This window comes from Patagioenas fasciata, chromosome 1, assembly GCF_037038585.1.
Source record: "Patagioenas fasciata isolate bPatFas1 chromosome 1, bPatFas1.hap1, whole genome shotgun sequence".
Classification (NCBI taxonomy): Eukaryota; Metazoa; Chordata; class Aves; order Columbiformes; family Columbidae; genus Patagioenas; species Patagioenas fasciata.
Window position 1 is genome coordinate 137,076,941 of NC_092520.1, and position 12,276 is coordinate 137,089,216.

At 38.7% G+C, this 12,276-nt stretch overlaps 1 protein-coding gene across 1 annotated transcript in view; it reads left to right on the plus strand.

Moving 5' to 3' along the window:
- The first annotated feature begins 3,575 nt into the window (after positions 1–3,575).
- LOC136106518 (solute carrier organic anion transporter family member 1B1-like) overlaps positions 3,576–12,276 on the plus strand; it is a 53,650-nt gene continuing 44,949 nt past the window's right edge. The window contains exons 1-7 of the mRNA XM_071802186.1: positions 3,576–3,737; positions 7,054–7,195; positions 8,010–8,142; positions 8,759–8,880; positions 9,798–9,944; positions 11,021–11,119; positions 11,911–12,266. Of these exons, the coding sequence (XP_071658287.1) occupies positions 3,576–3,737; positions 7,054–7,195; positions 8,010–8,142; positions 8,759–8,880; positions 9,798–9,944; positions 11,021–11,119; positions 11,911–12,266 (1,161 nt within the window). The remainder of the gene's footprint in view (positions 3,738–7,053; positions 7,196–8,009; positions 8,143–8,758; positions 8,881–9,797; positions 9,945–11,020; positions 11,120–11,910; positions 12,267–12,276) is intronic.

Consider the following 12,276-nt stretch of genomic DNA (forward strand, 5'->3'; position numbering starts at 1 on the left):
TTCAGAGAGACTAAAATGTCTGTGGTTTTGATGGCTCCTGCCAAAAGAACCTCTGGTCTGTACATCTATTTTGGGGAAGATGGTGCAGAATACATTAACAGAATTAGACTCTGTTTTCACTTATGTAACTACTCTTGCTTGACTATCATGGAGTAGAGTATCTTTTTTAGAACAGAAAACTGCCTCATACAGAGTTTTCTTCGATGGCTTCCTTTCTTAGTCTCTGATAAAAGTTACAAAAGGGATTTAGAAGACCTAATCCATGGAAAATTCATTGATTGTCTTCAGAGAGCCTTGAAGATTTCAGACTGCTTTGCAAGCTTCAGAAGATGCTACTTGTAATTAGGAAATACTGCTTAGATGGTATTTGGTTGAAGGAAAATTCACTGTCTATGTACACACATATAACTGTCTATGTTTTGGAACACTTATTTTTGTTCCTCCCATATAGTTATTTACTTATATAAGAACTGAGTATCTTTACTGCCAGAAAACCTACATTTTGGAAGATTCTGTGCAGATATAATAACAATGACTTGCTGAAACCAATGAATATGTTTTTTATCATTGCAAGCATTATGTGGTAAAGATACATACTTAAAAAACCAAGCAAACCTAAATCTAAATCTTCTGCCAAGGTAATTGGTTGCTCAGGTCTTATTTTTAAATTATTAGTGAGTAGACAGAATGCACTTTATCCATATAACATCCTTTCAGTTAAGAGTTTGTCCTCCAACAGATCTGTCTTTAAATTTGTGTGTCTGTGGATATGCATCCATAGACACTTCTGCAGTCATACATGTGTTAGATCATGATTATATACAATCTCAACTGTGTGCATACATACACATATATAGAGGGAGAGATGCATGTAGGCTGCTAGATACAGAAGGCTTGAATTTAGCACTGTAACCATTAGAGGTTGAATTTGGCCCAGAGTGTTTCAGTGGTGATGGGATGATTGCACGACAGAAAATATAGAGCAAAGCTAACCTTTCATTATCGTCTGCCAAACTGCTCTAGTAGCCTGACCTCAGTGAAATGTGCCACTACTTCAGATTTCATTTTGCTGGCATTCCTGCCATGTCTGGGAAGGAAGAGCTGAGGCAGGCGATCTGTCCTCGTATTTCATGGCACTGGAGAAATACAGTATCCAAGATATGGCAAAAATCTAAGGCGATCACTATACTCGAGTCACCAAGAGACCCTCCTAACCACCCAGCTATCTGCTACGGTAAAACAGAGCCATCTCTGACTTCCCAATGCAGTTGTCAGTGTATTATGAATACTCCCAGTAAAACACCAATGGCACCAAAAAGTATTTGAGAAGCATAGGACAAGTTTGTGATTAGAGTGAAACAGTCATATTTATGCTCGTTGCACAAAAGAGGAAATGTTAGAGCGAGAATTGCAGTGGGCTGTGGTACCACTGGGCACACTGCTCTGCTCCCTGTCCTGTGTTAACAGTTTCCCTCAGAGGCACCATCAGGGCAACCAAACTGATGCTCTGAGATACATGGTTACAGGTTGCTCCGGGCCAGGAAACTACTGATCTCATTAAAGCTGTGCCATAGAACAATTAGGGATACAGTAAAGCCTGTGAAATTTGTATGGCTCTCAGTCCTTCCTGGCATGTTTCCATTTACCAGACAGAGTATGATAAGAAATTGTAATAATTTTTATAGTGTAATATTTTTATTTTTTTTTTTATATACCACTCAGTGTAATTTTTAAGTACCACCATCCATTTGAGAGTTGTACCAACTCAGTGTAGCATGAACTTGTATGCTGCTACCAAGCATCAGTGTGTCATATTCCATCCCTAACCCTCCATGACATATTTTTTAATCAACCCTGCACATGCGGAGCAGTGGAGCAGATCATGCAAGCCCCCTGCTCCACTGCTGGACCTTTTGAAGTTGGAAGCTGCTTTGCTCAGACATAAGTACAATTCACTTCATTTGTGTTACAGACATTTTCTTTTCCTTTTATTTTATTTTATTTTATTTTATTTTATTTTATTTTATTTTATTTTATTTTATTTTATTTTATTTTATTTTATTTTATTTTATTTTATTTTATTTTATTTTATTTTATTTTATTTTACACTAGTAATATGCAGAGTATTGCAAACCTTAAGCTAAAGGCTGTTTCATATGCCTACATGGCAGCATACCTTAAGTGAGTGCCATACCCATGACCACAAATTTGGATTAATTTAAACTCATGTGAGTGGTGAGGTGCACACTGGTCGTTCTCCACTGTACAAGTTCAGCAGTGAGGCACAGAGAGACAATGTGATTTTCACAAGACTGAAAGAAAATCAGCAGCAGAGCAAGAGTACTTTAGAAGTTTTCTGCAGCAAGACCAAACAATTCTTCTTGTATTATTTTCGTTTTTAAAGGAAATGCATTACAGTCCCTCTCAGGGCAGTGTCAAATGCAAGTATTTCTCATATGTAGTCAATAGCTTTTATTTCATCTCATGCCATGGAGAGATCTTAGTGAAAATGTTCATACCACGGCCAGAGTCTTTTTGCCTTGACCGTATATTAACAGAGCCCAGGCAACTATTTGTCTGAACAAATCTTAGCATCTAGATATACTTTTGTTATTTTCACATGCATTTCTGGAAGCCCAAGTATGTACTGCACAGACCCTTGGGAAGCCATGAATGCACATGTATGTACATTCATACATACATATAAATAAAACTACATGTATTTTAAATTCATGTAAGATCCGTGTCTTTAGACAAACTTACAAGAATAAGAACTTCTCCTATTCATATTTTCAGCCAGCAGTTCTATAAAACATACTGCTGTTTAAAAGTGAACACAGAGGCTGATTTCATAAATATTTTCAGATCTGATTTAGAGATTGAAATTAAGAACAAAGTACTGCAGTGTGCAAGTAGAGATTTAAGAATTAGTGATATATTTTGTTCTCAAAGTGTGGTATTTATGTTTTTCTTTACATCTTTGTATTTACCGGCAAAGCAGCAAATTCACATTTTTCCTGTAACAATTGACCACTGAGCCCTAAAGCCCTATCTAAAATGGTAAAGGGAACTAAACCTCTTTATTCTTGTGTAACTCATTAGCTGACATCAGACAATTAGAGCAAATGTTTCAATCTCATTAATGGGGTTAGATTTCCTTTGATCTAATTATTTAATGTCCCAGATATATGGGAAATAAGAGATCAGCTCTGAGAAATCTCTGCAGACATGGTCATATCTAGAAATGTGAACTTACTTATAGGCTCCAGAAATATTGTTTAAAATGTTAACAAACCTCATTTAGTCTGCCGGTAATGTTCGGTCAAATGTTTAATGAAATCACATTGGTGATAGTTGGAGAATGAAGATGAAGACTGTCCACTGAGCATGATTTAATCTTCATTATTACAGGCAAGTGCATAGCGAATTTCCATAATTAAACATCCAGTGCACTGGTCAGATTCTGTTATCCAGTTTGATAATTGCTGTTGTAGGGAAAACAAAACAGGGGTGTTTCTGTCACGTGATGAGCTTTTGAGGCTGAGCTAATACGATGTCCTTTTAAAATGTTCTCCATGTTTTCTTGTTTAGAAGCAGGGTATACCATCATGGAGATTTCATCAAAAGAAAATGCTCAGTTTTTCTCAAACAACACAATCCTGCCTGTTGACCGATCTTCATTCAAATCTGAATCTTCTGCTTCCAAGGAAAAACAGTCATGTTGTGGAGGTATAAAGGTAGAGTAAGTGGTTTTGAATATTCCAGTAGAGACTTTAAAAACCTCTTATATTTTTTTTGTAAACTAACCCTTTTTCGGTTCTGATTATGTCTTGATGAGTGAGTATGAAATTTTTAAAAATATTTCTAAGTCACAAAAAAGTCTGATTCAGTTCTGTATTTGCCTAATGTTTGGCAATGTGCAAATGTAACATGTTGGTTGAGGCTTGCGTGTCTTCAAGGGTCAGCCTGAAAGGTCACTATATCCTTGTTATTGAATGACCCTATTTTCCCAAAGTTAAGAACAGAGTATCAGCAGACACTTAGCACAGGCAGCTGTTAGTACAGATTGCTTTTGTAAGATTGTAGCCATGGTAGTCTCCTGGGTTCTGAAAAATATTTCAATTATGGTTCATGTATTTTGAGTGCTATTTTATTAAAGTATTATTGCAATATCCCTGATTTGAGAGAGCACTGCATGAAGTGACTTTGAAATGAAACTGTAAAAATATCATCACTGTATCTGTGTTTCTCTCACTGATGAGAAGCACCTCCTTGAGGCAATGGAAGCTCCCAGCTTTAAGCCTCATCATGTAGCTGTACCTACCTGCTTGTAGGACCACTGCACCGTGGAGGAGCATTCCTCCCTTGATGGGACACCACGATATACAATGTAGCATGATGCTTTGCCTACTGTCTCTACCTGCTTTCCAAAGCCAGGCTGTAAAACGCTGACACTCTCATAGATGAGGTCTCAATAAGTTGCCATATAATGGTGAGATGAGATTATCTGAGTTGTATAGAAAATTAATCTTTGGCCTTACCCAGTTCATTTCGTCTTGCACGTATTTCTGTTGTTTTTCCTCCCACACACATACATGTGTATATCTACTTCCACATACTAGTCCAGCTCCCAGTGCAGTCAATGACTTCAGCAACAGTTGACCTGAAGTCCATAATTATGCAAAGCAGTTAAGAGCCTGATGACTACTATAAAATATTTTGATTCCTGAATATTCACTTTGACTTTGTCTGATCTTTTAAAGGCCCAGAAATGGAGTCCTCTTTTGAAACAGAAGATGAATTGCATTAATTAAAATCATAGCATAAAAATAATTCTATAATTGTTCCTCCATTTACTGCAACAATAAACCAAGTCCCTCATAAAACTTCCAGCACAAATTAACCAGTCAGGAAACAGCTTGTTAGCTCCAAAAATAGTAAAGCAATAATATTTCAGTTCAGTTTCTTTCTGTTCAAAAAATTTCTGGCTTCTGGGAATCCAAACAGGTATGATAAACCTATTCCAGTAGAGATTAGAAAACCTCTTTTTTGGTGAACTCTTTTTTATTTCTGATTATGTCTGATGAGTCAGTATGAAATTATTGTTTTTCCTAAGTCACAAACAGTCTGCTTCAGATCTGTATTTGCCTAATGTGTTACCAAAACAATTTGTAGATTCAACAGGTTGTTTATACCAGCTATCATCAACCTTCTCATGTGTTAAGATTACCATTATTAACCAGAAAGATGGGGTGAAATTTTTACTGACAGTCATTGACAAACTACAGGAGAATGTACAATCATGTGTACCTTTCTGTCCCAGGTCTAAAACAGGAGTGTTTTTCCACTGCTGCACATGGTCTCCATTTCCCTCCTGGGACAGTTGCAAACCCAGTAGAAAAACTTTTGCCAAAGAGAGACAGAGCCTTTTGAAGTTCTAGTTTGACCTGTATGATTTTCCTGTGAAAAAAAATTGTTTGCTTTCATATTGCTATGTAAAATCCGAGGGCATAAACATACAGAAAATGTAAAAAACTATGGTAGTCTTTTTACTAGAAAGCTTTTTGAGAGCCCTCACTGTGGGAAATAGCCAAATACTGTTTATTTACCCACGAGTGTTTCCAAAGGAAGAATAACCAGCACTGGATAAAATGAAGTGTGTTGAATGTGACGCAGACGTATTTGAACCTTAACACAAGAATTTGCATTCAACAGTGATGCCAGTGTTATTACCAATGTGCCTTGTCAAATGAGATGTTGTAAGGACTGTTGCACTGGAGGTGAGTACATTGCTGCAGAGCACCTGCTTACTGAAAGCGTGATTGCTCAGAGAGCAGACCTAAGGTCCAGGACAAGGATCTAGACCACTCTTTATATGAAACATTACTTTGTCTTTTAATTTCTGGTTGAAGGTTTGTTGTTTTTGTTTTTGTTTTTTTTTTAAACACCTTTTACAAAGAGCACCCCTATACATTCAGTCAATACAACCTGTATCTGGAGTTAGAAAGCAATGTTGTGCTTTCCATGACCAATCACATGGTGCCTGAATATCACTGGAGCTTCCAAACTTTGTAAGGCTGCTTTTACTGAAGGCAAATGTATACAATAACTCTGCAGGAGTGAAACAGTTGATGCTAAGGGCCTTACACTCCCTCTGTGTGCATTTCAAGGTGGAGAGTTACTTTGAACCAGCTCCAGATTTATTCCAGAGACTGAAGAGCCATTAGCTGTTGAAGTGAATGTAGTGCCTTCTGGAATACGTATTTCAGTTTAATTGTGTATAAAAGGGGTTCAGTCTGCACATTTGCTGTATGCACCAGAGCACAGTGAAGGGCGTAGGAGTTTAGTTTCCAAAGCCCTCTCCTGATTCAGACTAACACACTAAAACATACATAGCAATAACTAAGAGAAAACAACTGCCTCTACAAAATAGAAAAATGCAAGAAGGTTCTCCCTCAGAAAAATGCAGCTTGCACTCAAGAGAAAAATCTCTGTGTTCAAGCAGACAAAAGATCTAGTGGGGAAAGGATGAGCCTAGAAGAGAATTGCTTGGGAAGTCACTGTTCAAGTCATGGGGCCACGTCACAGGTGGCAGAGACGACTTCCTCCTGCCCACCCTGGACTTCAGTGGGAACAGCTGGCCAGAGCAGGGCTCAAAATTCCATCTGATTGCAAAAGCCTATGTTAAATAATGCCGAAACAGCAACACAGCTCTCTGCCAAGCCACACTTTACAATTACTCTTATAGTTATTGTTGTAAGATACCCCCTCATTAGAGAGATCAGGAGGGTGATGCATGTCTCTGTCCTCCAAAACATCAGTAACTTTGGCAAATACCTGAAGCTGGCAGTGGGTGATAGCAAGTTCAGTTTATATCATTATTGCTCATAAGAAATGGATAAATTGTCAATCTAGCATATTTCATAAAAAGTGGGGAAAATATTAACACGGTTATTTGGGAAAGAAAGAGTCGGAAATGTAAAAACTGTTTAAAAATAATTTAAAAAGCTTTCTGTACTGCTTGATTTCAATCACTGTCCATTTCTTTCACAGGTATTTCTTGGCGCATTGTCTTTTGTTTATTTTGCTAAAGCACTGTCAGGAAGCTATCTAAAAAGTACTATTACACAAATAGAAAGAAGATTTGATATCCCTTCCTCTTTGGTTGGTGTTATTGATGGCAGTTTTGAAATTGGTATGTGCTGTAGAAACCTTTTTTTTTTTCAGAAAAAAAACAGTGATGCAATTTGTTGTGAAAAATTATTGCATGAATTTCCTTGAAACATTAAAACTGAGCAAGATTTAAAACTGAGCAAGATTCATCTATTAAAAATCAACATAACTGTTGGTATTATTCCATTGGATACGATGGAGTTGCTAATACAAGCAATTCAAAATATACCTAAATATATTGTAACTGAATATGCTTAGTGACTGGCTAATAAATACTAATAGAAATGTTGACAATTGAATGAAAACTTACCTGCACAGATTTCTGCTTTCTCTCTCGTTTTGTCAGCAATCCACCTTCCCTACAAATGTTCACCCTTTGTAATTCATTAAGCTGCAAGAGTACAAACTTCTAACTGTAATCTATGTTCCTTTTCCAGTCCATCCCCTTCCCTCTTTTGTCTCTTGTGATCTCAGATCACTGAACTTATCTCATGGGTGTTCCATGGACTGTGGTATTCATGGGAATGAAATCTTAGCCTAAGTGTATAAAGCTCTGTTTCACTCCCTCTTTTTCTGCTTTCCTGGTTATTTCTTCTCTTCAACTGGCATAGTCATTCTGCTCTTTTCCAGCTGCTCATCTAAAGTTTATGGTTTTCTCATCAGAGAAGGCATTGGACTCCTGTAAGAATGCCCAGAAAGAGAGAGAAACACCAACCCCATGAAATCAGCCCTCTCCCCCTGAAATCGTTGCCTATACCACACACCAGAAACTGTTATCCTAGGGAATGTCTAATCAACAAACCCTAAAATTCAGTTTTCCTTCTGTACTCTCAAAGGGAACCTCCTAATCATAATTCTGGTAAGCTACTTTGGAGCAAAGCTTCACAGGCCAAGAATAATTGGAACAGGCTGCTTAATTATGTCAGCTGGAACATTCCTAATTGCGATGCCCCAGTTCTTCATGGGACGGTAAGTGTGAAGTGATTGGTATATTCCAACTGGGCTATACACAATGAATTTTAGCTCACTAAAATATTTAGGCATTGATTGTGAAGATGCCCATAGAAATAGGCACATGTGGACATGGGTACTCAATTCAATATTTTTTGTGAAAAGACTTACTAATGTAGAGCGAATAATTGTACATATATGCTATTCTCAGTTGTAATCAACTTTTATCATTTTATTAGTCTGTGATCTTGATCAACCACATTTTTACATGGTTTAACAATTGTTGAAGCTGCTTCAGTGATTAAGTGAAGACAATCTGAGTAACAAACACCAGCCAGCCTATACACCCATTGTTTGGTACTCTCTATGTACAGATTCAGGCATCACAACAAAGTCCCTGTTAATCTGAAGTACATCGCTGCGACACAAAGAGAACCAAAGGGACAATTTTCATGTACTATCGCAATGTAAACTGAGTTCCATTTATCCACAGTAAACCAACATTGGTAACACTGATTGCTGATGAAATTTGCATGTAAGTGCTATGGGCCTATCTTCCATGGCAGCAACAGATCTGTTTGCTTTTTCCTTATAAGCTGGAACAGTAAAAAGTAACTTTTTGGTTTATAAACAGATATCGCTATGAAAGATTCCATTCCAGCATCAATTCGACTGTTAACATCTCTCCATGTCTGCAAGATAAAAACCAAACTCCAATCTCAGTCTGGGAAAAATCTCAAGCAAAAATAAATGCAGGTGAGAACTATCTCTGTTAAACATTATAATAAACACACTGCAATACATCAAAAGGCTCCAAAACTCCCATGCGATAATTTATTAGAATGCAAAAAAAGTAGTAAATAGGAATCTTTCCCACAGAAAAGCCAGATTTACCAACTGAGGTAAATTTATTTAAAATAAATAAATAAATAAATGCCACTGCCCACAGCCAATATGTTTGTTTTCAGGCTGCAGCCTTTCCTCCAGCCTTACTGTCTCCTCCAGCAACTTTCTGCACCTTCGCGGCTTGCAGAAACACCAGCCAAACTGTCATGGGGACCTTGGAATGTCATGGTCTTCCCTCTGTGGGAAATGTTGTTTGGATCCTCATGCCACTTGAAATAGCCGCTTGGGTCTTCCAGCCTGCAGATCTCCCCTTCTTGTTCCCCTCCCTGCCCACTAACTCCAATGCGCACACCAGAAAGGTGTCTCCCCCTTGGGTGTGTTGAGCTTCCCATGGACAAGGAATCTTCCTCCTTGATGCCCAGCCATGAACAAGCTCTAAGTGAACAAATCAAACCCCATCCGTCACAAATCACGTGTGTGTTTGCACATGTGGCCAGTAGTGCTCACTATTGTCATTGTTTCCCAAATCTTTCCTTTACGAAATCCCAATTTTGGTTAGAAGGAAGTGAAAAAGGTTTCTAAAATAGGATGAGGTGACAAATGTGTAAAACTGGCCAACTTCTAATACCTTTGGCTGAAGTAGTTCATGCTAAACATGTGTCCACCTCAAGCTGATTGGGTTAAAATTGCCATTTCCACATGCCACAAAATGTTTTTCATGGCTTTCATATTGATTTTCCAACATCAGAAGCATTTTAGAAGTCATGTGCATTCAGAGTCAAAATGTAGTAAAACCCACATCATTGTCTCTCTTATGATGTACCCAGGATGTGAAAAAGAAGCAGGCTCTTCCATGTGGATCTATGTTTTACTGGGAAATCTTTTACGTGGAATAGGTGAAACTCCTATCCAGCCTCTGGGAATTACATTCATTGATGATCATGCCATTGAAGAGAATGCTGCCTTATACATTGGTAAAATAAATAATGATTATTTTTCCTAATAGATTTTTCTCCAGAGGAAACAGAGTCTTTCTGAATAATGGAAGGAGTGTTCTTGAATTTAAGTGACCTGATTGTTTTGTTTGCATCATTTCTAGTATTAAAGTTTATTTAACAGTCAGGTACACTCAAGAGACCAAGTTCCCTTTTAATTATATCAGCACAGTTCCATTATCTTAATTTGAGGAAAGAATTTGACCTTAGATTCCTACTGTTACCCAAATTTTCCTAATCTTCTGGATGTGGACTGCTGAGCCTCTGTGCACATTCAGTTCTCTGGAAAGTGATAAAAAATATGTACTATTTTAAGCATTTGGAATAGAATTTCAGCAGGCACTCAAAACTTTCCCTCTGGACTCAGGTGGAATTATAAACAATAATGCTGAGGCTATGAAAAGTTGTCACTGTTTTCTTATTGTGTTCACTGCCTGAAGATCTCTGCACATTCACCTGAAATATTACAAAAAAATCCTTCCCCATCAGTATCTTGTCTTTGCAAGATTCCAGAGTGGCAAAAGGCAAAACCTCATGCTCCCAGATTTTCAGATCAATTTTGAAAATTCAAAATACTCAGAAGTTTCGCTGAGGGTATATTGAAACCTATTAATATTGGGTACCAAACCAAAGTGATTTTTCAGCCTATTCAGGGCCCAGCACAACTTAATCAATTAACTTAAATAATTGACACTTGCTTTCCAGTTACTTTAGTCAGCTAAAGAGTTGCTAGCAATTGTAGATTGGTGCTACTATTGAGTTCAGGACATTAAGTCCCCTGACTTCTTTTACATTGGGCTCAATTTCATTCTTTAATTAGATGATACCAAAAAAAGCTCGAAGTGCCAGTGTAGTGGGGGAAATTTTATTTTTGGCTTTCTTCTTCTTGAAAATGTTCTGACCTTTGAAATTAATGTGCCAGAGAGCAAATGTTGGTTCCATATTTTAAGACTGCATCACTTGTTACTCATCATACGTCATACTTTGTCAGGTACAGCAAGAAGCAGCACTCTTTTTAACTCAGAAGCATAACAGTGTCCTGTTTTCTATTGCAGGCTGCGTACAGACAGTTGCAATCATAGGGCCAATATTTGGCTTTCTTCTAGGATCCCTGTGTGCCAAACTTTATGTTGACATTGGCTTTGTAGATATGGGTAAGTCAGAAAACTCAGGTTTAAAAAAAATCCAGCCAGGCTCCAACATACCTATTCTAGGCCAAAAGCTATATAGCTATCTTCTAGGCATAATGGGCTGGCAGGGTAGAATGGACATTTTATAAAAGGATGAGAGAAGTGCAGTGCACCATGCAGAAAAGTCTAGCAGGAAGGATAGGTATAGAGGAAGTAGGAAGCCTGACTCTTGCTCAGCCTCAGCAGATCTGCAGCTGGTGACCCCCAGGAGATGCCCTGGTGAGGAAGCTTGGCGTGGGGCAGCAGGCACCAGAAGGAGGCAGGACTGAGGCTCGGGATCCTGCCAAGAGATGTGTGTGTGCACCTTGTGGTACACTGTTGTTGCCTGGAAAAGAGGTCTTGCAGTGGGTACAAGGGCTCCTGATTACCTTCCTCTCAAGAAAACACCTTCCAACCCATTTTCCATGGCTCTTTTGAGTGGAACAACCCAGCTAGCAGCAAAGAGCCTGGTCACCTGCACTACCCCATGTTCTGGTCCTTGCAGCCTCTCTGGGGATGTGTGAGTGGCAAGGTTGGGTGCCCCACGGTGTCAATGGGAAAGCTACTGCTGTGTCACAGGAATCAGCAAGTCTATATTGCCGCCCCACAATTGTTCCTGCAACACTGAGAGAGAAACACAAGGCACAGCCAAACCTGGCAAGGGCAGGTGTGGATTCCCCTGGAGAAAGTCCCTCCCAGATCACCTCCCTTGTTATCAGCAAACATTCCCAAAAGCCATTTGTTTCTTTCTCTTTTTTTTTTTTTACTTTCTCCAGACAGTGTAACAATAACTCACAAGGATGCGCAGTGGGTGGGAGCCTGGTGGTTGGGTTACTTAGTTGCAGGTGTGATTAGTGTTCTGGCCGGCATCCCATTCTGGTTCCTGCCAAGGCACCTCCCAAAACCAGAGAGCAGAAAGGACTCCAGTACCTCTTCCGAGCAATCAAAGTTCATCACTGAGGATAACAAGGACCAACACAAATCTTATCAACAAGTGAAGATGGCTGAGATGGTAAAAGGCAAGTCACTAGAGTTCTTTCCTGAGTCTTTCTCTCACCAGCTTTTATACCTTAGAAGTTTATACCTTCTCAGGCCATATTTTAGTGGCTTCAGAATTGCTGTTTTCCCTCAGGCATCTCCCT